Genomic DNA, 26,297 nt, shown 5'->3' with positions numbered 1-26,297 from the left:
TATTAATTTTTCTATAAACCCTTGAAATAATAATGCCCGTTTTAGAATATTTTGTAAGTTATATTGAGTTAAAGTTTATTAACTGAGTTAATATGTTTTAAAACATTAGGAACCAAAAATAATAATAATTTTTCCCTTTGAAATAATAATGCCCGTTTTAGAATATTTTGTAAGTTATATTGAGTTAAAGTTTATTAACTGAGTTATAATGTTTTAAAAACATTAGGAACCAAAAATAATAATAATTTTTCCTTTGTCTTCTCTCTCTTTCTATTATTATTATTATTATTATTATTATTAAAAAAGTTACCGGGGAATCAGCTGTAGCCAACTGTTGTCTTCTCTGATTTGTTTTCTACTGCTTTATAAAAAAGCTAAGCCTGTGGTTAAGGCCATGAATGAGCTTTGGTTATCTCTCTTCTTCTTCTCTGAAGCATCACGGAATACATACCAAAGAAAACCCTAAGAAAGAGGGTTAACAGATAAATTTATTAGCCACGAGGAAGAAGCTGAAGGAGATGAAAAATTTTCAGCTCTAACTTTTGGAAACTTCCATATATGTATGTATATATATTTTTATATCTGATTGAATCCTGAGAAGTTTTGGTTCCATATATAGATATTGTAATAATCTCTGTCTGTCTGTCTCTCGCGTAAAGCATAATGGGTAGAGGAAGAGTGGAGCTGAAGAGGATCGAGAACAAGATAAATCGGCAAGTGACATTTGCCAAGCGGAGGAATGGGCTTCTCAAGAAGGCTTACGAACTCTCGGTACTCTGCGATGCTGAGGTTGCTCTTATCATCTTCTCCAACCGAGGCAAGCTCTATGAGTTCTGCAGCAACTCAAGGTTCTTTCTCGATCTAGCTAATATTATGCTCTATTCAGCTTTCAATTTGTGTGCCTTTCGAGAAAAGAAGCATTTTTTGGTTTTTCCCTTGATTCTTTCTTGCTTGTCCTCGAGGATTGCTTCCCGTTTTCTTATGCTTGTGTTGTTCTTGCTGCTGTTAGATTGTTTGAGTGGTTTTTGTGTATGTTTCTTGATCGTTAGATGTTGATCTTACTTCGTTTATTTCTATTGGGTGTTCTGATTATAATAATAGGGCTAGGAGCGGATTTCGATTTCTGTACTTTCCTTCTTTGTTGGCTTTCAAAAGATTAAATAATATAATCACAATCAGAGTACGAAGAATCTTTTAATCGTTATTAGATGATTGGATTAAGGGTCATCCACATATAATTACTTGGATGACGAAATTTCTTATATTTAATAATTCCAATCTATCAATACATGGTTAATATCTAATCTGATTAAGCAAAATTTCATGCTGGGGTTTTTCAGTTTTGATATATGAAGTGACGTTAGCTGTTTCCATATTCATCTACATCATTAATTTTCTAGAATTTTGTTTCGCTTTCTCCTTCATAGCTAGTTAAATTTTGCAGAAGTCTGGTCTGCAGAGGAATATGTTCTCTTCCAATATGTTAATTTTTAATCAAGTTTGCTTGTAAAAGGAGAGGACTGGGAGTTGTTCACGTTTGGAACTGCGAACTTTGATATATGAAGTGACGTTAGCTGTTTCCATATTCATCTACATCATTAAGTTTCTAGAATTTTGTTTCGCTTTCTCCTTCATAGCTAGTTAAATTTTGCAGAAGTCTGGTCTGCAGAGGAATATGTTCTCTTCCAATATGTTAATTTTTAATCAAGTTTGCTTGTAAAAGGAGAGGACTGGGAGTTGTTCACTCATACTTAATTAGTGTTGGATTCTTGTTATTAAGTCCTGCTCCACTGCAAGGTTATGCGATGTAATAATTACAAATCTTAACATTGGAACCTGTAAAATATGTGGTCAGCAGTATAGTTTAACATGAGATTACACTGACATTCTTTTGACACCTGTTTTATACCTAGGATTCTATGCTGTACTATATTTCAGTTATAATTGAGTATTGTCAGAAAAGAGATCAAGTTTCAATATACGGGCAAACTTTAAAATTAAATTAGTCAATTAGATATGGTTGTCGTTTACGCCTATACTTTTTCATTTGTCACGTGTGTTTTAATTTTCTTTAAAAAAATCATTATTTTCAACTTCATTGAAGTGAAAATTTGTGATCTTCAATTGTGCTTCATTTGCAGAAGAAGCGTTCTTGATTATTAAGCGAAAATTTTCAATGATATCTTCCTAAAGCCATTGAATGGCTCTAATTATCACTGGGGTTCATAGATTAGTTATACTTAAAGGTAAAGATAAGCTTTGAATGTAACTTTTTCCATTTATGAGATTATTTGGTTCTTTTTTGTACGTAGGCCTTGCTAGTAGATTAAAGTGAATGACAATGAGAGAAAAAAAAAGAGAAAGCAGGAACACAGGCCACTTGAAGCCTTATGCTTGAAAAGTTAAAAACCAAAACAAAACAAAACTGTGTTTGTTTTATGGGTTAGTAAAATCTTTGGTTCCTCGAGTTTCTCTTTATTTTGGTTTTAGTTCCTAGGTTTCAATTATAGGTTTGGATCCTTAAGGGGTAAAATGGTCTAAGTTTTTATTAGATTATAGGGACTAATATTTTAAATGAAAAGAAACTTAAAGAACCAAAACTTATGATTTGAAACTTAAGGGACTAAAATCACAATAAAAATAAATTTAAAGGATCAAAGTTTGTATTAACTCTTGTTTTATTCATATCACTCTTGAAGAAGCCATTAAGATTAACATTCATCTTCATTGCCTGGCACGAGCACTTTCCGTACTAGAAATTGCTGGGTTTTAATTTTTTGAATGTAAAACTGATTATTCATTTACTTAAACTAACAAAAGAAAAAAGACCTATCACCCTTCTTCATCCGCTGCTTCTAGCTCTTACCCAAGGTGGCAACTGGGTTTTATTTTATATGCGCATGCTCTGGGATATTTCTGAAAAAAAATTATGCTTCTTCTTGGTGCTCATAATTATCTGCAAATGTTGATCAGTTTAGAGGTCCTTGACGATTTTATAGAAATTAAAGTCTCCAACGTAACTTGAAGATTTTAGAGGCTTATGCACAGGTTAGTGTGAAGATCAAAGAAAGAGCGAAACCTTATTGTTGGCTCAACTGGATTTTTCCAGTCGAAATATTTTAAGCAAAGTATGATCATTTAACCAAAATCTTTACTATTCTCCCTATAGTTACGTAGGCCAAAAAGATAACTTCTTGCATGCATTAGCCTCTTGGTTAAGGCAATAAGAGTAAAAGAAAACGAATTTTGCTTAGTGATGACATCAGGAAACTGGCCTTTCCTTGTATTGTACGAGGGTCATGATAAAAGTAAAATCCTAAATAGAAGTAAAGTCATAATATATAAACAAATTTCTATAAGCCTTGTTGAGCATTATCAAGTACCAGGATCAATTCATTTCCATCACTGGTCTTTGAAGAAAGCAAAAAGTCCTGGACGAAGATGAAATCATGAAATATCATCTTCTTTCAAGAGAGAGAAGAGGTTTACTACTTGAAGACGCAAGATGTAAAATCAAAACTAAAGCAATTTACTTAAAGTTTTGGACCAATACTCACCGGCATTCTATCACAATTAATGAGACACATACACTTCTTTCGATGTCCGATCCATCACCAATCAAGTTAAAAGTTATTGTTTTTTAAAGCTCATGACAAATTATCTTGAGGAACATCGGAAGAAGTGTAAATATCTCACTAATTAGATCAGAATTCAGTTGATTAATTATTTATCCAAATCTTTATGAAAGGGTTCTTTGAATAAATTGCTTTATTTTTGTTTTTACATCTAGCGTCTCCAAGTTGTAGAACGAGTATAAGTTGTATAGAAATGCACAAGTTTAAAGTCTTACCCATAATTATGGAGCCAAATTCTTTCTGAAGATGACAAAAACCTAATCTGTATAAAGGCTGTATGAATATCAACGGAAGCTCAAAATGATTTTCCTATAATAATGTTGCACATGTTTATAAATGATATAGCGAGCTTTATAAAGAGACGAAGTTTAGGTTTTCTTGAGCTTGTATTATTTTTAGCAGCTTTATTAGTTTAAACTCATGATATGATCGCTTCAAGTAAATGTTTGATTCGTGACAAGAAAAATACCGTGTGCGCACTCGCATGCATGCATGAGAATGATGCTCTATTTGCTGCAAAACATTAAGATCCCGTCTTCTATTTGCTGCTTGTAAAAGCTTATTAAAACAAAACCTATATTCTAATTTATGGATTCCTTAATTATTATCAACTCTTAATATGTTTTGCCATAAATGATTGTTATTACTCGTTTGGTCTATGAAGTGGGTCGTGTCTAACTCGGATAACTTTCTCCGTTCCTTGAAACCTTCTGATACGGTGAAAGTAACTCTGATTCTAATGCCAAATGTACAAAGGACTATCCCTGTAGAGCTATTTAGTTGGCTCAAAATGAATATCCGTCGTATGAATAGCTATATAATTCAGCTTAAAACATCACAATGAATGATTTCTCAGTAATTTCTCGTTTTATATGCAATAAATACAAAAATGTTTGGCTTAGATTCAGCTGGGTAATACGTATTGGCACTGGCTAATAAGTAAATACTTGTCATATGCTGCCCTTTTAATGCATGTTTTGTTTCATCTTAATCACTTGCATTTTTTTCCTTTTATTCATGTAGATCAAGGCCATTAACATTTTATACACAATAAAGAACTGGAATTAATTCCATCTATGCGCTGGCTGTTTCATTATTTCAGCATGGCTAACACAATTGAACGGTACCAAAGATGCAGCTATGGTGCCTTGGAAGCAGACCAACCGGCAATGGAGACACAGGTTGGTTCAAAAGAGATTCATAAACTTTATCATCCTTTTTGCATTTGTAATTATAAACTCTCTCTTTCTATTTAACGAAATCCAGTAATTCTGTTTAGTTTACTCATTTTCTTGCGCTAGTGCTTTCGAAAGCCGTTCTTCTTTTTTACGTACATATGTGCTTGGTGAAGTGAGGTTTAGATGCCCCGCCCCCCAACCCCAAAAAAATAGATGGGGATAAGGTCCATCAAAGAGGTAAAATCTAAAAGTGACTATACAACATAAAAGTAAATGATACAAGAATGTCATTCACGCCATGCATCTAAGAATTATCGTTACATGTTAAAAAAGGCCAAGTACAACTAAAAATGAATTTCATTAATTCTTGTCTAAAATCCAAATACTCCCCAACACGGCGGTGTTATATGGCATATCTTGCTGTGTCGTTGTAAAAGCTCACTTCGATTCTTACCGGGGGCTCTTAATTTGTTGGTAGTCCTATCATTTTTCCCAGCTAGTTTTTATCTAAAATGCCCCTCTTTTTTATGGTGAAGAAAAGGGCTAAATGCCTCTCCTTTTTTTGCTTTTAATTTTTGGTTGCCTTCTTGCATGCACTGTTTCTCTTCCCTTTTTGAACTGTAATATCATGTAAACTTTGGTTCTCCCACGTCTTCAATGATTTATGACGAAGTCTATTCTTATTCCCTGCTATATATATATGCACTTATGCAGAGGTGCTACCAAGAGTATCTCAAGCTGAAATCAAAAGTTGAGGCACTACAGCGCACTCAGAGGTGAAATACGTACAATTATGAATCTGAAGCGTTTTTGAAATAATAATAGTCAAGTCGATCTAAAGATCAGCAGATCATCATGCTTGATCATGAATATTAGAAATTTTAATTATGTAAGCAAATAATTTAAGTATAAAATTTGTAGAAATTTGCTTGGGGAAGAATTGGAGCAGTTGGGCATAAAGGAGCTTGAGCAGCTTGAACGTCAGCTGGACTCTTCATTGAAGCAAATCAGGTCCAATAAGGTACGTAAATTCGGTCACGTTAAAGTGAAACATAAGCTCATGATATAAAACATAGCCTCTTAATAGCCTCTTGTTTTGATCTCTTCAGAATGATCACTATAATTTTATATACATAGAGATGAGCAATAACTATTTTTATCTTCCTGTTCCTTATCTGCAGACACAACATTTGCTTGATCAACTCGCTGATTTGCAAAGGAAGGTAAAGCTTTGATAAATAACTTTTAATATTTTCGATTTGTATACGTATGCTGATTACTACTGCATTTTTTTTAATGGGCGGGCAGGAAGAGATGCTTCTGGAAACTAACCGTGTCTTGAGGTGCAAGGTAGCAAAAAACACCTTAATCTTTCATGTTTTACTCATAAAAATGTGGTTATTGAATCTGATTTGTCAATTCTTGACGATTTTCTTATATCTGGGAATATCTGAATCATTAATTATTCAAACTTATTATCAATTCTAAATTATTTACGGTATACGCAGGTCAAAGGATTACATTTAAATGCGTGGTTAGTTTGCTCTAAGCGTCCTTTTTCAATATAAAACAAAGAATAAATCAAATTTGAGTTAAGCAACCACTTTGTAAAATATACTTCGATAAAAATAAGTTCTTTCAGATTTCTCAAGTTATGAATTTCAGGTTTTCATGAACTTTTCTTTAATATTAATTGAATAAAGAAGTAATGTATGTAGACCTTATAAACTATAAGCATTCATTTTGAAGAGTCTTGAAATATCAACGGTATGAAACTTTCTTGATGGGAAATGATTTTTTAATTCATTTTTTATGGATTCTTTTTTTAATTAGTTTAGTCTCTTAAATATTCTCATTTTATTCTTTCTTCGTCTAACATTCTACGTCAAATTTAATAGTTTGTAGACTTAGGCATTGCCTGCTACTTGGCACCGCTATCTTAGACCCTCGGAGTTAGTTAGACAGAAAGCTAACATCATAACAGCATTAATTACAGTTTTAATTTTACCTAATATTTTAACTGCACTTTTCGACCATTGTCCCCCTAATAGGCTAACACCCTAAGTAGTCTTATAACCTAGAGCCTAAAAAAAGAAATTAACTATTTATTATAGATGAGAAAAGGTAGTAGGGGTCTGATTCATCACACTCTTGCACTTCTCTAGGAATATCAATCATATAATTGCAATAATTAAGATTACTGTAGAAGCTTACAAGATAGCAAATAATACAGAAACTCAGCCTTCTCTCTCTCTGTTTTTTTTTTTTTATGCTATTTCCTTTTGTCTTCGTCCATGTGCCTCTTCGTCGTCTCCAACTTGTTTATATTTTTGCACAGTTGGACGAAATAAATATATCCTTTCAACCATCATGGGAAGCTAGGGAGGGAAATGATTCATACGGCCGCCAGCCTCCACACTCCGAGGGATTCTTTGGGATTGCACAATGCAGTCGTACATTGCAGATGGGGTAAAGTACCTCTCCGCCACTGATGAAAATCTGTATGAAAAGTATATGATTTATTTTTGCTGTTAACGCCTGGAGGCGTTTTTAGACAGTTTATTTTGAGGCACAATGGATTTGTCTAGGTGAACACGAGGTAGGCCCATCTGGAGGGGCCATATCTTGGGACCTAAATACAAGCTAACCCCAATTATTTCAGGCTCAAGTTTCTTTTTCGGCAGACACTGAACGTATCATATAATGGATCATTTTCGAGTTTACTTTGTTGTCTAATTTATTAAATCTCTTATATCTGATTTGATGCATATAAGATTTTTTTTCTCAAAATAACTCTCAAGATTAATCGGGTGATCAAGCTTGAATTGACAGGAGAAAGCTGCTGATTCCTTACTTGCTTTTCCAGGTACGGTTCTGCTGAAACAAATGAAGCTCCTGGAGCAGGAGCTGGAACCTCAGCCCAAAATGCTAGTGAATTTCTGCCAGGATGGATGGCATGACACATACATATATATATGTTGACTACTCAGCTTAATTCACCGTGTAATTCTCTAAAGATGATGATGATGCTATATGATGCTTTTGTAGTGATCTTGTTGATGAAACTGTGTCACCTGGAATAGCAGGGTACAATAATAACAAAAGGTTAATGAAAACCAAGCAACATATAAACCATTCTGTATTTGTTCCTAGCAATAAGCTTGTTTCTTTGACAAAGTTCGATATGGAGAATTTGTGGTGCTCTCTAGAAAATTAACCTGTGGACCTTATGAAATCTTACGTGTTCAATTATTTAGTCTGTGTGCAACATTATTATTAGTTTTTACATGGGAAAAAAAAAGAAAAAAGAAAAATCAAGGTTGTAGGGTGATGCACAATGCCAACTCATATGCGAGAATTACTTTTATCTTATTGATATTGGAGTTGAAGATTTTATCATATACTCACTCCACTCCAGTTCTATTAATATAGAAATATTTTTGGAAGAGTATTGCTTGATTGTTATTATAACATCTCTAATTTGTCTTAACCATGTACTCTTTTATTTTGCCCTCTTCTACTTTTTATTTTGATAATGAACTTCTATATATCAAATGAGACATATTTTGATATCTTATGGTAATTAAACTGTAATTTTTCGTTTTTTTTAATAATAAAATTTTTCAAATGAAATAAATCAAAATTACACAATCTTAGGACATTTTTTAAAAATATATATATAAATTAAAACTATGCGGTTTAATCACCAGAAAATATCAAATTGTATTTCATTTTTTGTAAAATCTAATTAAAAAAATAATTGAGAAATTTAGTAAAGGGTTAAGGCATCTAGCATCATAAAATATTTTGTGGTACGTTTAGCATTCTGAAATATATTTTTAGGTGCGTCCAGTACCGTAGAGTATTTTTTAGTGCATCCAATATCTCAAAGTATTTTTTTAGGCAAGTCTAGCAGCCAAAAATGTTTTTCGTTGCCTCCGGCACCAAGGCAAGAAAAAAAAAACTTTAAGGTGCTGGGTTCCCCTAAAAAATATTTCAGGATGCTAGCCGCACCTGAAAATATTTTACGGTGTTAGATATACCCTAAAAAAATATTTTCAGATACTGGATGCACCTTAACTTTTTAATACACTTGAAGGATATTTCCAAACTTACTAAAATTCTGAACAATGTCTAACTTTAACTAAATTTCTCGATACTCGTAAAACCAGTCAAAAGGCGGTTGTCATGTTTTCGTGCGGAAAATCTAAAAAAAACAAAAATACCTCTTAAATATTAAAGTTATAAATTAAGAATTAGTATAAAAATATATTATCATTTGCTCTTCAAATATAGTCAATTGCTATTAAAATATAATAAATAAGACTGATTTAAAAATTTGAAATTCTAAGAGGTTTTTTTTTTATTTGGATTTTCTCTTTTATATGTGGTATGATACAGGCATAGCAGATAGTAGTATACTACTCATTTTGCTTAACATAAAAGCTACGTAATTTCTTTATAAATATTAAAAAAATTAGCTAAATTAGTTATTGTCTTCTCTAAATTATTCTTATTAATCATGTGTAGTAAAACCATCCTTTGATAAAAACCTTTTAACATGCACAATCACTACATGAACTAATTTGGAGAAAAATAAATTAATGTGAGAGACAAAATGTATTGGACTCTTATATTTAATACTAAATTGAATTTCTAAGTGGTTCTTTATATCATGAGAACTGAATGGTACTGAGAAAACAAAGAGGTCCCTTGGCATTAATTAGGAGTGGCCCTAATTTAATTTGATTGACAACATCAGGACAGGAAACATGAGTACAGAAGTAGTTCAAAGATGAGCATCATGTGAATATAAATTGTCCATATATTTAAATTCACATTTGGGGTTTTTAGATTTAGCTTTTTGATCGATGTGTGGACTGGATGCATTAGGAATGATGCTATATGTGGAAAACAATATTCCCTCCATTTTTATTTATAAGCCACTGTTTGGAATCGATTATTAGTTGATTAATGATTAGTAATTGTGCAGTTTCTCGCCCACTCAATAATTTAAGGCTCTAGTCTTTACTCCTTCTTATCCACAATGTAAGTTATTTTAACTAATTCATCAATATCAAAAAATGATAATCAACTCATTAAATTTGTTTCAAGTTGAAGTGTTTTTACAACTTTACCTGTATTAAATGAGGTTGTGAGGGAGAGAGAGAAATACAAAGAGTTACTCCTATGATTCTATTTGTAGGATACTAAGAGAAATTTTTTGTATAGATGTATGATTTTACCCATTATTTATTATTGTGTTGATTTTATTTACATGAGACATAATGTATATTAAATAGGGATAAAGTTGAAAAGTTGTTAAATTTTAAAAGAGTTAATAAAGTTTAAGGTTTTTTTATTTGTGTGAAATATATTGAAAGTAACTTATAAATGGGATTAGAAAAGTACATTTAAGCATCAATTACAAGAATATATTAACAAAAACATTAATTACTCTCTAAATGAGAGTTACATTTTAGTTCAGATTATTGTTTTAGAGAAGTGATTTATATTGCGGATCGGAATGAGTACAAAAACTCATTCACTTCATGCATAGCCCTCTTGCATTGAATGAGGATGGTTAACTTCGTTCCAACCTCAAGTACTACCCTAGGAATTTGGATAAATGTCTAATTTTTCTATTATTTATAATTTTGTCCTTATCCTTCGTGACAATGTATTATTAAATCAAGGATATATAGGACTATAATTATTGCGCTCGTTGCATCTGATAATTACCTCTCTAGATCTCCCAAAAATGACTTCTTCAGATTGCTGCTTGGAATTAAATTATTAAAACTCCAAAAACTTTTTTTAGCTAATTGATGCTGAAGATAAACAAGTTGTAGTGAAGAAAAGTCATATGTGTCATCAATATAATAGCGGAGTTGAAAGTAGTGAGGTTGGAGAGAATTCCAAGTTGAGTTGGAAACCAGGTAAGCGCAATATTATTAAATTTTTTGCCATATAAATTGACACATGAAGGATAGTCATAAAATTATTAAATGATTTTGATGATATTTATTATATAGTTAAAAATTATACTCCTCCGGTCCTTAATATAAAACCCATTTAACTAATTTGATTAGATTAAGGAAGTTAGGTAAGTTAGTTAATTATAAGAAATGTGACACATTTTTTCTAAAACACCATAATCATCTTTCTTAATACCTCCTCTCCCTCTTTTACTTGATTATGGTTAAAGGAGTATCTATAAGGGTAATTTAGAGAAAATTAATAAATATGATAAATGAGTCTTATATTTAGGACCAAAATCAACTCAACAATTGAGTCTTATATTAAGAACCGGAAGAGTATTATTTTAATTATAACCGGTCTAACCTAATCTGACCCTGATCTGACCTATTAACCCTTGACTCACTTTTCTAGACAAATTCAATAACTGGTCCGATTTTTAGTATCTTGATTATAAGACGGGGATGGCATCCTATGAATGGGACATGATAGTACCGTATTCTGGATGGTGATTATGCTGGCAGGAGGAGCAAAGGAGTTGTGACTGTTGATGATTAGCAAGACCGTTCCGGAAGAGGATGATTTTTGTACTTACTTTGTAGTTGCTTCTTTTACTTTGGTTTTGAACCTTCGGTTGTTTAATTTGTGTTTTTTCCTTTGTAGTTTCTTTACACTGGTTGTACTTCTTTTTTTTTTTCGAATAAAATGTCCTTTCTGTTAAAAATAAAAAGATTGGTTAGTGAGTTTTAAACGAGTTAAAAGCTCAGAAATTAAGTCCTACCAAACTAGGAGATTGAGCTATAAGTGAATCAATTCTTCAATGATGAAAAGATATATTTTTCCTATATATTTTGAAAAGTTTTGATGTTTATACTTATGAGAGGTTATGTATTCCTTTTGATTCTAAAAATAAAAACTATTTTACCTAATTCACAAATATTAATAAAAATAGTTATATCAAATATTAATATAATTATTTTAGGTTGTTAAAAATCAGATTGGACCGGGTAGTTGAATCAAATGAGATTACACTTAAACCCTAACGGGTTGGATCGACTGGCAAGAGTCGTTCCAGTTTAACCACGGGTATTGAGTTTGAGGGATGAGAATACGACACCCTAGACTAGGTGCTAGGGGTGCTAATCTTAATGGTTCCTGATCATACTTAATTTCAAAATGAGGTCAAACATTGACCGTGTCCGGTTTCCGTACCTGTCTTAATATTGCACTGCCAAGTTTGCATTATTTTCACACCATTCTTCCATTTTCCCACATTATAATGATGTTTTAAATTACATTACATCGTGTTTCTATTGGAAAAAATTTAAAATATGTCTTTTCGTACACACATTAGAAATGATATTTGAATTTTAAATATCACTCTCACCTCAATTCACTCAACCTCTTCTCATCTCTTCTTACTTGTTTCAAGTGACAAATTGTTAAAAGATTATGATTTTTAAAATCATTAACATAAATATTTTAATATCTGAATTCATAAATATAGTTTGACGTGAATATATTTAATTGGCAGAATAAATTTTAAGGTATATTCATAGTTGTTATTTTATTAATTAGTACTCATAATTTTAAAATGACACTAATAAAAGTATATTTTTCATCTTTATAAAAAAAGTATCTTTTTCATCTTTATTTTAAAAAAAAGTATATTTTTCATCTTCTAACTTTATGTATATAATATTTCATTTTATAAAGTATATTTTAGATCTTTAACAGTAACACGTTAAATTTGATTAATAAAAATATAAAACAAAACTGGAAAAAGCCCCTTATAAATTTTTTTTAAAAAGATGAATTACAACTAGATAGATTTAATTATCTTAAAATGTATTAACAATCTAAAAAATATGTAATGACAAGTTTTACAATCGCCGTATGTTCAAATTAGTCACTTGTTATTAAAATTTGTTAGTAATTAAATCTTTTTATTAGACTGTACTCCTCTGATTTTATTTATAAGGCACAGAGAGAAGAAATTTTTTGATCCTCTTTATAGGGTACTGAAAATTTTTTTTTTATATGGATGTACAATTTTACCCATTATTTATTATTGCATTGATTTTGTTTACATGACGTATAATGTCTATTAAATAGAGATAAAATTAAAAAGTTGTTAAATTTTAAATAAAAATTAATAAGATTTAGATTTTTTAATATGTATAAAACATACTCAATGTGTCTTATAAATAAGATCAAATTTTATGATAATTATCCCTTTTTTAAAGGTAGAATATCTTTAAGCTCACGGTTATTTTACAACAGAATCTAACAAAACTCAATAAATGCTCTGATATGGACAAGACATGGCTGGTGTCAGAGATTAATTGAAAGTTGACACTTTGTGGATAAAAGTGACAGCATGCTACACCACAACTTTCCCAAATTTACGAATCACCAAACTTGGAATTTTAGCATATTAACTGTGTCTGTGTGTGTATATATATCCATGTAAGATGATAATTCAAGGAAAGAAAATGTACTAATAGAGTTACAAGACATCTTCATTATCATATGAAACAAGAAAAGCTTAAAGTACGACCAAACTCTCTTTTCATTTCATTAGGTTCTAATTTTCCTATCATAATCAAAATTATATATCACTCAAGGATAATTACAAAATTTTTAAATTTTTATTATGTAATTCACATTTTTGTAACTTTTATTAGTTATATATACACGCACACACTTTATAATGCGTGAATATTGGGAGTGACTGATTGTATAATGATAATTTTATAAGTTTAACATTTTTACATAAATTATATTGTTAATTTCATGCTTTTATATCAATTGTAAGGCGAGTCATGAGATTTATGTAATTTTAATACACTGTAACTTATAATATATTAATAATTTTAGAGTGAATCTCATTTCAATTCCGGAAAGGAGATTAATTTCAATTCTCTCGAGATTGGGAAATATATTTTTTTTTTGGGCAAAACGTTTGTGAATAAATGTTTTTATTCTAAAAAATTAAAATAATCGAACTATCCTTCTATTTTTTATCTTAATCACACAAAGTTTATTTTATTTTAAAAACATACATTTTAATCTAAACCACTAATACTGTTAAAAGAATTCTTAAAAGTTAAAAATGTTATTTAACTGAAAATTTTGTTGACTAATTTAGCCCTCATGTTATCAAATTTTTAATTTACCTTTTGACCATTTGATAGATTTACAAATATTAAATTGCAAAAAAAAGACTAAAATTGTTTGGTTAATAATCAGAACAAATAATTTGAGCCTGTATATATACATGTATATGTAAATATGTCATGTAGCTGCTTCGGCTCCCATGCCAATTACCATGATGAAGACAGAGGCAATATTTCTTTTTTATCCTCATTATTAATAAGCTTTAAATAATCAATTTGGGTATAAAAATCAGTTTAAATTAATTAAAAATATATTTCTGTTCTGAATTTATCATTATAATAAATAAAAAAGGTCAAAAAGAATGTATGGAGAAATATAATAAGGGAGCATCAATACTAAATAATTAAGAACAAAATTAAAAAAAGTATTAAATGTGGAGACGAACTCAAATTGAAATTCATAAAATGAATTGCAAATTTCTTTCCACATTTGAAACTTATAAATAAGAATCAGGAAATATTTTTAAAAGAAGTTAAGAATATTTTGATAAATATATTTTAAAATTTCGTTAATTGATATTCCCCTAATTTGATATCCTTGATTGAATTAATGCCGTTCCAAACAATTAAAATTCTTGTAATTTTTTCTTAATTCTACCATGTATTGTATTCATTATTACTATCTCCGCTCCCTGATATCATTTTTTCCCCCAAAACTGTCACTATTGACTACATATTTAAAGAATTTTCTTTAAGAAATAGTTTCAATATAAATGATTTAATAGGCTATTTTAGAAAAATCAATAAATCAGTATATGTTTTCGAAAAAAACTAATTTAATTAGCTTTCTGAATTTATCCAAATTAATTAAATAGATCTTATATTACCTCCAGCTTTAATTAATATTAGAGCTAAAAACTAACTAATATGTGGATACTAGTTAAATTAGTTGTTTGTAATAAATTAATGTTATTTTTTTTAAAAAATATCCTTATTATTTATTAATTATGTCCATTTAAATGACCCCTTAATGAAATCATTTGATATGTGTAATTATTACGAGATTATTTTGGAGAGAACATTATTATCTTGACAGATAAAATGAATTATGATATCATATTTAAGATAAAATGAATCCATCTTCTGGCTGTTATAATAAAATTCCGACATCGTATTAAGTACATCCATGTAAAAAGGACTTGTCAAACTAAGGGCAACCACGCCGTACGGCAAGAACCTATGGACAGATTTACGTTGATGTTCTTGTGTGTACGACAAAGACCATCACAATTATTTTCCTAACTGCTCATGAGAGAGACAAAAGAAGACGAAGAAGAAGAAAGCAAGATCATCATAATTACGAAAAGACTAAAATAGGAATAAATAAGAAATAACTATAATAATCTCCCCACATGTGGTCGACACTAAAGAAGGCGACCCTTTGCAGAGGTCAACCAATGAGAGATCGACAACGCATAATCGCCCCTCACAAACCCTAATCTCTTTGCCCTAAAAAAGCTTAAAAACCCCTCCGGCCTCCTCCATTCTTGTCCAGAAAACCCTAAACATTCTCCTTCTCTCTTTCTCCTTCAGCCCTTTGGGTCTCACTTGTTTGGGAAATTTTCTCAGCAAAAAAGAAAAAGGAAAAAGGAAAAGGGAGTTCCAGTATTATATTACTGTCACTTTATCAGTATCATCAGTGTGTGTGTGTGTATACTATAAGAGAAGCTTATATATAGTATTATATATAATTAAGGAAATGGGGAGAGGTAGGGTTGAGTTGAAGAGGATAGAGAACAAGGTGAACAGGCAGGTTACGTTCTCAAAGAGGAGGGTTGGGTTAGTGAAGAAGGCCCATGAGATCTCTGTGCTCTGTGATGCTGAGGTTGCTTTGATCATCTTCAATAACAAAGGAAAGCTCTTCCAATATGCCACTGATTCTTGGTATATATGTACTTATAATATATATAGATGTGTGTGTGTTTCTTTCGTTTTTGCTTTCTCGCTTGTTACCTTTATGCCTTCTGTGTGAATCTGTTTGTGTTATACTTGCTGTTTCTGTGCTTTCTTCTGATTAATTTGGTTTTCAGAGTGGAAACTGGTTTTGATCTGGAAAGAAATCTGTTGAGGGAAGCAATCAAGTTTTTGCTTAATGACTTAAATTTTATTTTTGTTCTGATCAAACTGGATTTCTTATCTTTTTTTTGGGTGGGGGGATTGGCTGTATGTAACATGTATTAGTGTTTAATGAATTACTCCAGCTTGTTTTCTTTTAGTATTTTTTTTTCCTTCCCCTTTTTAGGGCTTCGTCTCTGGATTGAAAGATATAGATGGTGAGGTTATTAAGGTTTTATTTTTAGTAATAGTTAAGTTTGTGTGTGTGTGTGTGTGTAAATCTAGCTGGTTTGTGCATTTCTTAATTAGGAGTACTAGGCATGTCACAAGTGGTATACCTATAACATTGATGTTTTTTGCTAATTAATTTCCATCGGAGTTATTAATAATACTGTTGTTTTCCTTTAAGAATTACTACCTCTGTCCTAATTATAAGATCTTGTTTACAGTCTACAAACGAGATTTATAATTAGAATTATAATCGAAGGTAGTAATTAATGACCATAACCATGGTTTTCGTTTTGGGTTGAAATTAACATGAGGGGGAAAACGTTTGTTCTATATATGTATATATGTGTATGTATTATATTGCTTTAACTTTGATTGTGCTCATACATAAATGTTGGAGAATAATTACACGAATCATTTTTATCTTATTTCTTCTATTGTTTTGTTTTGCATTTGATGAGTGTTTTGGTTCTATGTTTGATAAATAGAAAGAACTAAAATAAAATATTTCGGTTAATTATAAATTTATATTTTCGCACAGATCAAACAAACACAAATATATACTTTTGGAAATCAATTTAAATTATGTATACACACATGCTTAAATATACTGAACTACAATCAAGAAAATAATAAGGAAAAAGGGAAATCTACTAAAAATACCCTTTTATTATATAAAATTTCACTTTTAGAACTCCACTCTTAACATAATACCAAACAATACCCTTCACCCTTCTCTCTCTCTCTCTCTCTATATATATATATATATTATATATATTATGAAATCAGACATATTTCTCACACACACACATAATTCTATACCTCCATAAATTCACCCACACACAAAACTAAGACATTCACACACATAATCCTAAAAGAGAACATAATATTTAATCTTATATTTATCATTTTTTTCTTGAATTTAAATATGTTTTCCTCTGTACTCCAAGACATGCTAGTGATCTTCCAGTCATCAATTTTGGGTGACTTGATTTTTAAAAAAAAAAGCAATTTAATCTTCATATATAGTCTTGGATCCTTCAATTTCTCTATTTTTTTTTGCTTACTTTCTAATTGTTCATTTTAATTTCCTCTTTCTAATGCTTGATTATTTCTGCATCTTTCTTTTCTAATTTCATTCAATAGCAATAAATTTAGTCATAAGAAGCTCATGAAGATTTAATTAGAAGCCTCTCAAGGAATAAAAAAGAGACAACTGATGTAGAAAAGCAAAATTGAATTTGAAGGAGCAACAAATCTGAATTGTTTACTTTGACCAAAAGAAATCTGAACATATATATTAGACCATTCAAATTCTTTATACATTTTTTTATTTTAACCTTAAAATATGCAAAGTACAGACTAAAATAATCTCTTAATTATTAATTCTTAACAAAATAATGATTAATTGTAAAATAAAAAGAGATAGTAAAATATCACTAGTTTATATTATTTTGTGATTACCCTAGCAACTGAGATATTAAACCAATTAAGTCCATCATTCTCATTGCATTAATATTTCTTTGTGTATCTTCAAGTTTCTCATCTTTTTGACTCATCACTAGTCACACTCTCAACACATTCCTTTTATTAAAATAGTATATATATATATGGAGATGCAAACCTTCTTCTTTTCTCTCTTTCCTTTTACTCAACTTTGATACCAATTTGTTAGAACAAAGAAAATAATATGCTTGATCAACAAGTCAAAGTTACTCAAATCTACTATGAAGAACTCAAAATTCACTCATGTCATATCTATCTTATCATACAACTCAACTCCTATCTTAACAATACAAAAAATTTAGGCTATTTATACTATTGGGTTGATATAATGTCTCGTCCTTACAGTTTGCTTCATCCTATAATTTTAAATCATAAGTTTTAGTCTTTTAATAGCTAAATGGTCCAAGTCATTATTTAAATATACAGAGACAAATGATTTAGACAAAAAGAAATTTGAAGAATCAAAACCTATGATTTAAAATTAAAAAAGACCAAAACCAAAATAAGAATGAATATTGTATTAATCCTATATTATTTTTATCAACTCTTAAAATTGCCTCCTATTTGGTTAACAAGGTTTACTAAAACATCATCCTTGAAACACGCAATTCAAGAAGTACATGTATAAATTCGACCGAAATAATTTTAGACACACAAAGCTATGACTCACAATCCTAAAAGACACATATAATATTAATATAATAACCATTTCCAACAACTTACAGGTACATCAACAGTTCAGTAATTTCGTTGCTACAACTTTGATTCAGAGCTCTGTCCTCTTCTAGGTTGAGAAAATCATACTGTACCTATGATCCTTGTAAAACCATTACTTATGTTTCACTTCATTTCATGGTTCAATAATTCAATTCATCATTGATGATGGAGTGGAGAACCTTAATTTGTGGATTAGTTTCTTGTCATGTTTCATTTTAAAGCTCAAGTCCTTTCAGCTCAGGACATGGATGCAAAAGCTGCATTCTGCTGCAACTGCGAGCTTTTATTTGTATTTTTCGTTTTCATTTGACATTTTAATTTCCTGTCAAAAGTTGATTTTCATCCTCAACTTTTTGTTTTTTTTTGTTTTAAATTTTTTTCTGAAACAAGTGCAAGTTTTCTGCTTTGATAATGTTTCATCCTTTTCTGGTCTAGCTTGCTTTTTAATGTCTGGTCTGGGAGTTTCAAGTCTAGTCCTTTCAAATGATGGCTTATAGAAATTAAAGAAAGCAAGAAGTATGTTCTCTAGCTTTGATTTTATGCCCTTTTGATATATGGAGTACCTAAGGATGTCTTGTCAGGGTGCAATCTCCTAGATGAACATGTGTCAACACGAGATTACCTTAAAGCAAATTAAAAGTAGTACTCCGTACCTTATTAATTTTTATTGGACAGGAAATATGGGTTAATTGTAGTACTTAATTGACCCTTTACTTTTAGGTTCCTTAATTTCATTGTAGTAACTTAAAATAGTGTTGATTGCCATTGATTTATTAACCAGCGTTTCATAGTCACTCGCATGATTGATTATCTAGCTGAAAGGAAAAAAAAATCATGGATAATAACAAACGCTTCATCCTATGCTTAGTAGGATATATATGTCAACAACAATTCATAGAATAAAGATTTGATAAGTTTTTTACCCAAAAAAAAAAGATTTCATAAGTTTTAAATTAGTTAATAGTTTAAAAATTTTAAAATTTTTCTCAATAGATCTCATGAATTAGAGGAAGCTGTTTAATTAGTTATGAAGTAAAGGGTATTATTTAGGGGAAAATAATACTTTAAACAAATGATTTTTTTAAATTAATTAAGGACTATAAAGAATGGCTTATAATAATAAGGACAAAGGAGTTCAGAATGTGTTGCACAAATATTTTAGCTGAAAAAGTCAAGGGTGGATTCATTTAGGAAAACAAATAAGTCTAAGAAGAATTATTACTACTACATACATGTAGTTATATACTACATCAACTTCTTAATATAAAATTTAATTAACGAATTTCAGAAAATTAATGAAGGGAAATAAATTACTCAAAGTATTGTTATTTTTCTTCAAACTAATTAGCCTAACTTAATGATACACATAAATGTTTAAGAGAAATCATGTAACATATGCTAAAAAATTAAGTAATTTATTGATCTTCCTTGACCTTTATAAATTAATCAACAAGAATGTTAAGTGAACTCTCTCTTTTCTTCATCTTTTCCCATGTTTGAACTGCCCACTTCTTCTTTTTGGCTTCATGGGTGGTCAGTTCTGTTAAGATGGTTAAGATTAGTTTATGATTTAGAAGAGGCAATTTAACACACACATATAGACCACAGAATTGCATGTGTTATGTTGTGTGGATTCCACATTTGGTACACAAATAGGGGGGTGTGTGTGAGAGAGAGAGAGAGAGAGACATGGGGAGAGAGAAATGAAGAGATTTAATTAGTGGCCATTTTTTTTTCTTGTGGGAATGAAACAGCATGGAGAAGATACTGGAGCGCTATGAAAGATATAACTATGCTGAGAGGCAGCTTGCTGGAAATGATTCCGGGACGCAGGTTTGTCTTTAATCTATTCATATTTGGATTAATAATAATTCTGATTAAAAACAAACTTAATAAAAGAAAACGATGAACATGGAAGACTCATATTATCATATATTACCTCCGGTTCTAATTATAAGGTCTCATTTATAGACTACAAGTAAGGTTTTATAATTAGGACCGGAGGTAGTATAATCTTGTAATTTCTCCAGAATTTCCATTACCAAATGATCCGCATCCTTAAAATAATCAAGACGTGTTGTGAAATTCTAATCAATTGAGCTATGCACATTATTGTTAAATCGTTCTGCAGGAAAACTGGACCTTTGAGTATTCTAGACTGAAGGCTAAGATTGATCTCATGCAAAGAAACCAAAGGCAAAGTTCTACCATTATACTAACCAATCAATAATTTTACCTCTTAATTATTAGTCTTAGTTATCTTTATCTGTGTCTGGTTTGATCTCAGCCATTATATGGGAGAAGATCTTGCTTCACTCAGCCTCAAAGAGCTTCAGAGTTTAGAGCAGCAATTAGAAACTGCTATCAAACATATCCGTACACGCAAAGTATATATATACATACATATATATATATATCTCACATTCTCTCTTTCTTCTTCTTCCTTTAGTGGAACTGAGATATTTCAATTTACGTCTTGAATATACTGCAGAATCAGCTGATGTACGAGTCCATTTCTGAGCTTCAGAAAAAGGTATCGTAGTAGTGTTGTTGCGTGATGCATTAATTTTGACTCTGTCTGCCATGTCATTTCAACTTAAATTCATTTTTTGTGAGATTTCATTTTGTTCTGACAGGAGAGGGCCATACAGGAACAAAATAGCATGCTTGCAAAGAAGGTAATTATTATATTCATGCCATAATTATTTTTTTCCTTTCATTTTACTGATAATTAATATATATAATCATTGTAATGTTACCCCGGAAATTAAAGGCCGTTTATTTTCTTGTGTTATTGGCTTTCTTTCTTGCATAAGACTAATTTAAACAAGTAGAGTGCTTTGCGGAGAAGACACCTTACTTTCCACAGAGCATATATCATGCTTTTATAGTTTGATATTTATATTTATATACGATTGTGTGTGTGTGTGTGTGTACATGCATTGTAATGTATGTGAATGAAAACAGATAAAGGAGAGGGAGAAGGCTGCCGCAACAGCAGAGGCACAGCAGGCATGGGAGCAGCCAAGCCATGAAGCTGCTCCTAACCCTTCTTTCTTACTCCCTCATCATCCTCTTCCCTCTCTAATCATCAGGTACTTCATCTCTCTCTCTCTCTAGATACACGCACATGTCTGTGTGTACAAAAGCCATCTTACAAAGAAACTTATGTTTGACATGTTTATATTTAGGAAAAAATTAATATTTTGCTCCCTGTAGTTTTAATTTGAGTTAGTTGTAATTTAGTATTAAACTTTGACTTGGTACGACCAAGTTTAGATAGTTTTCGCTCAGTTTAAACTCTGTCGTTACACTTTTACTCACCGGAACTTAGACCCTATATAGTTTTAACAATTTAAAACTCAGTTTTATGAAGTATATAATTTTTTTTACTATAAAAACGTAGACTAATATTTTAAATGGCCAAATCATAGAGATCAAATTATATTGACTCAAAATTTACTAACTAAGTTATAATCAAGTAAAAAATAGAACAACAAACAAAAAGATTAATCGCTGATTGGTTTCTTGTTTTGAAAAGAATGTTATGTTTTTAAAAATAAAAAAAATAAAAACAATGTTTGATAATTTGTTTTTAATTGGTTGTTTTATAAAAAAAATAACAATATGTTTTTGAAAACTTAAAAAAAACAATTTTCGGATGTTTTCTTACTTTTATTTTTTTGTTTTGAAAAAAATGGAGAAATTTCCTTCTTTTCTCATTTATTACCTGCCAAGTATTATCGCCAGTGACGGCCACTCCCAGCCAAATACGATTTTTTATGTTTTTTGTTTCAAATGTGATTTTTTTAAATAATTATCCAAATATATTCTTTTTGTTTTCTATTCTCAAAAACTTATTTTAAAAAAATTATAAATTTGTTGTAGGGAAAAAAAACAAAAACAAACAAGTCCTAACTTTCTCTCATACACTAGTGCTTGTTTTTATGATTAACTCAACCTATATTCTTGTTAATTAAATTTTTTTTTTTCCGTGTACTTGTAATGAGTCCAAGATGAATCGCACTATAACATAAAATTCAATGACAAGATTCGCGACATCTCCTCCAATTAATGAGATACTATAGATTTTGTGTTTACGAAATTGTTGTGCACCATATGTGGATTTCCTCCTTTGTGGTGCTGATTTTTTTTTTTTGGGCCTTGTGGTGCTGATTATTATTTGGAGAGTGTAAGCATACACATTTGCATATTTCATTTATGTTGATAAGATTTAATTGGAAAGGTTTTAATTTATATTAAATTCTTAGCTAAAATTTAATAATGAATTGATGTGAAAAATAATATAATGCTACTAATTTTCTAACTAATAACTTATGAAAAATAATTATTTAAATGGAAGCAATAAGGAATTGGATTATAAATTGAAATTTTAAAATAATTAAGATGTGCATCATCCAACACATAATTATAAAAATCATTTACGTTTGATGACAATTAATGATTTATGTAAATGCAGTGGTAATTACGCTGAAGAAGAAACGACGATGGGAAGGAACGATCTTGACCTGACCCTGGAGCCAATGTATGGCTGCCACCTCAGCTGCTTTAATTTCAAATTATAATTATAATTATTAATTAATGTTGTTATTAACTAACCAGAATCTCTTTAATTTTTGTTTGCCTTGTAATACTGTTTTTTTTTTTTTGGTTCATCAGATTGCTTTGTTTGCACTGTAACTGTGGAGGCATGCGTCATGCGATTGCATGCTTCATTATATATGTATCAGTACTACTAAATAACTATGGTTATCCTTTGGCTGAAGACTGCAAAACTTTTTACCCTTTTCTATTTCAATGTATTATACTACCTTTGGCTCTAAATATAAAAGTTAGTTAGTAGTCTTAAATATAAGACCTCAATCCGTTTTATCTCTTAAATTTATATGTTCTAAAAAATTTCCCTATTAATTGTAAGGTATTTTCATCCAAGTATAGTTTTGATGTACATGATTGAATAAAAGTAATTTAAGAAAGTCAGCACACATTTATTACATATTTATTACAAATAATTGATTTATATAATTTTCTTAATATCTCTAAATTAGTTATCTAGCTGTTGACCGGAATATATAACAATTGTTTATATGTGTGTGTGTGTATATAACCATCTGAATGCATTACATACGAGTATTGTTGATTCAGTTTCACGCTGAGAAAATAAACAAAAGAGAATGATGGCTGCTAAAATGAACAGGTACGAAAATACTTATATAGAAGGAAAGATTAGCTGAGTTTATTATTAAGCAATCTGATGAACTATATTGGATTTTAAAGACATACTGCACAATACACACGCTTACACACGCCCCAAAAAGCAAAAAATCCGAGAAAATAGGAAAAATTTTAAGTCCCACTCACACTGTCGGCGCGTGAACTACACACGCCGCCATGTAGCTCGCCACCGGCGACACGTGCCGTGTCGGCAGCCTCCACACGCCACCATCTCTCAGGTGGTGGTGCCCCCGTGTCGAGTGGGCATGCCACGTGGCGGCACGTGCATGTGGCATTGCTGCCATTTTTTCCTCCTATTTTTTTAAATCACTGGAAAATTTTTTTTTAATTGGGTTGTTTTTTTTAATGACAGAAAACCCCCTTTTTTATTCTGGGCTGGATACGATCCGGCCCAATTTGGGGGGTGTTTGGGTAAGAATAAAACCATGGTTTCATAAGTGCTTTTACGGTATACGAAGTAAATACATGGAGGAGTTTGCCTCGATTTGCGGAAAAGTGCTTCTCAGCCAAACACCCCCTTGGTCTCCCTCTCCTTTTTTCTTAAAATTATTCTGGGTTGGATCCTACGATTCGGCCTAGAACAATTTTTTTTTTTACAGAAGGGCCAAAATGACGCCGTTTTGGCCTTGAAGGTTATCTTCAACCTCCAGCCAGATTGTCTTGACTCGGTTTTCGCAAGCGGGTCGGGTCCGATGGACTCGAAAACTTCTCTCCTCCATATCTCCTTCGTCTGACTTCTAAATTTCACGTACTTTATATCGTTTTCTTTGTTTTTTCGTCCTCTACACAATGAGATAGGTTTTGGAGGCTAAAAACTTGATTTTAAGAAAACCCAAAAACGAAAATGGTACGGCTGAAAAAAAACAATCCAAGAAAAAAAGTGTTCATGGAGGTAGAGTAGAATCTAGCATCTATAATCACAAATATAAGATACAGAACTATGATTTTGAAAGTAAGATAAAGGATTTGCATAATTGATTGAAGAAAATCACAGAACCCAATTATCCACCGAAGCAGTAAGAAAAATAAAAAACGCAGGCTTCATACACAGATAGAGCAACGGAAAAAATGCAGGTTACTAACTAGACTTTGATACCAATAAAGGGTTTTTGGGTATACCTAGAGTGTTTCACGCCTTCAGATAGCCACGCGGAGGTCCGGTTACGGTAAGATTTTGGATCAGTGTTACACAGCAAATGTATCGGTGGGTGAGAAAAAAAGAGGACCAAGGGAAGGAGTTTGGAAAACGCTAAAAAAAGGACCAGACGGAACTGATACCCTCTCGTCAGTTTTAACTTCATCTTCCCTTTTTGAGAAAAAAATAAACTGCCTCCTCACGGTTATCCTTAATTGCCCTACCTTTCTTTTTTTGTAATTTATGTAAAATGGTGAAATTCACCACTTAAGACCCAAATTTCCTATTTATTTGCATCAGAGTCCTAATACAAATAGGCTTGGGTCCAATCCACCAAGGGTGGATTGGTCCATTTCCTACACATATTAATTTACGGTTTCTTCAAAAATTGCAGCACGTTTTTTTGGAAAATTGTCTCACACATACATGCTATCTTTAGTAATTTCCAAATATTATTTAGGGATTTAGTATCCAAATGACCAATCACCTATTTGTGCTACTTGGTTTATTTTCTATCTGTTTTGATTTTATTATATTTGTATTTTAATTTTAAAAATTTTCACTGCAGGGTAATATAACTCATATTGAAGATATTGCTAATTGTGATAAAAGTGAATCTCATATTGATAAATTATATACTGATTCTGAAGAAGAGGATTATGATGATGATGAGCTAGGAGAAGGGAAAAGGGTGAAAGGATTGATGATGATTCTATTTTGAATAGTGTAGAAGACAATGAAGGTAGTGAGTCTGAAGTTGATATTGATGGTAATGAAAATTCTATAAGTGGTAGTGACATAGAAGCCTAACTTTCTAGATATTTTTAAGAACGTTAAAGGAAGAAAATTTGAGTATGATGCTAAAGGTAAAGTGCATTTGGACAGAGATCTGTTGTTTATTAACGTGAATGAGTTTAGGAATGTTTTAAGGGATTATATAATCCAAGAGAATTTTAATATAATCAGATTAAAAAATAAAAAGCAAAAGTAATTGCTATTTGTGTTTCAAACAGTTGTTCTCGGAGAATTCATGCTTCTCCCACACTGGATAGTGTGACTTTTATGATAAAGATATATGAACCTACGCACAATTGTGTTAGATTAACTAAACAACCCAATACTATATGTACTTGGATAATAGATAAACAGAAAAGGTCTTTGAATGATAATCCTAATTTATATAATTTATACAATTTTTTGAAGATTTTTTTTTCAATTCCATTATTATAGAATTGAAATAGAAAAAAGTTCCACCACATATAGTGACATATATAGTGAAACGATACACTGGGTTCTCAAGAAAAAGAACTGTTTCCTTAATATCCACTCACTTGTTATTAGTTAATAATCCTACTGATTGGATTTATATACTTAAATCAGGTTTAATAATAATATTTTATTTGGTGTTGATAATATTAAATTTGTAAAT

At 30.8% G+C, this 26,297-nt stretch overlaps 1 protein-coding gene across 1 annotated transcript; it reads left to right on the top strand.

The window, feature by feature from the left end:
- Positions 1-663: 663 nt before the first annotated feature.
- Positions 664-25,589, top strand: LOC114758642 (uncharacterized). Its single transcript, XM_028947706.1, has 16 exons — positions 664-848; positions 4,738-4,816; positions 5,528-5,589; positions 5,735-5,834; positions 5,995-6,036; positions 6,122-6,163; positions 7,152-7,282; positions 20,232-20,310; positions 20,609-20,673; positions 20,765-20,864; positions 20,969-21,010; positions 21,114-21,155; positions 21,445-21,572; positions 22,958-23,023; positions 23,158-23,227; positions 25,437-25,589. The coding sequence occupies exons 1-16, from the start codon at positions 664-666 to the stop codon at positions 25,587-25,589; spliced, it is 1,386 nt and encodes a 461-aa protein (XP_028803539.1).
- Positions 25,590-26,297: the final 708 nt, after the last annotated feature.

Source organism: Neltuma alba, unplaced genomic scaffold (assembly GCF_004799145.2).
Source record: "Neltuma alba isolate B1F8T4 unplaced genomic scaffold, ASM479914v2 tig00010740_pilon, whole genome shotgun sequence".
NCBI lineage: Eukaryota > Viridiplantae > Streptophyta > Magnoliopsida > Fabales > Fabaceae > Neltuma > Neltuma alba.
This window is presented reverse-complemented; position numbering and strand designations above follow the sequence as displayed.

What these genes read in the sequence shown, in the direction of transcription:
- LOC114758642 (XM_028947706.1), top strand. Translation starts at nt 664, where the DNA reads ATGGGTAGAGGAAGAGTGGAGCTGAAGAGGATCGAGAACAAGATAAAT. An exon ending in TTTCTGAGCTTCAGAAAAAG is followed by an intron (nt 21,011 to 21,113) that starts GTATCGTAGTAG and finishes TTGTTCTGACAG; the next exon opens with GAGAGGGCCATACAGGAACA. An exon ending in CTTCCCTCTCTAATCATCAG is followed by an intron (nt 21,573 to 22,957) that starts GTACTTCATCTC and finishes ATGTAAATGCAG; the next exon opens with TGGTAATTACGCTGAAGAAG.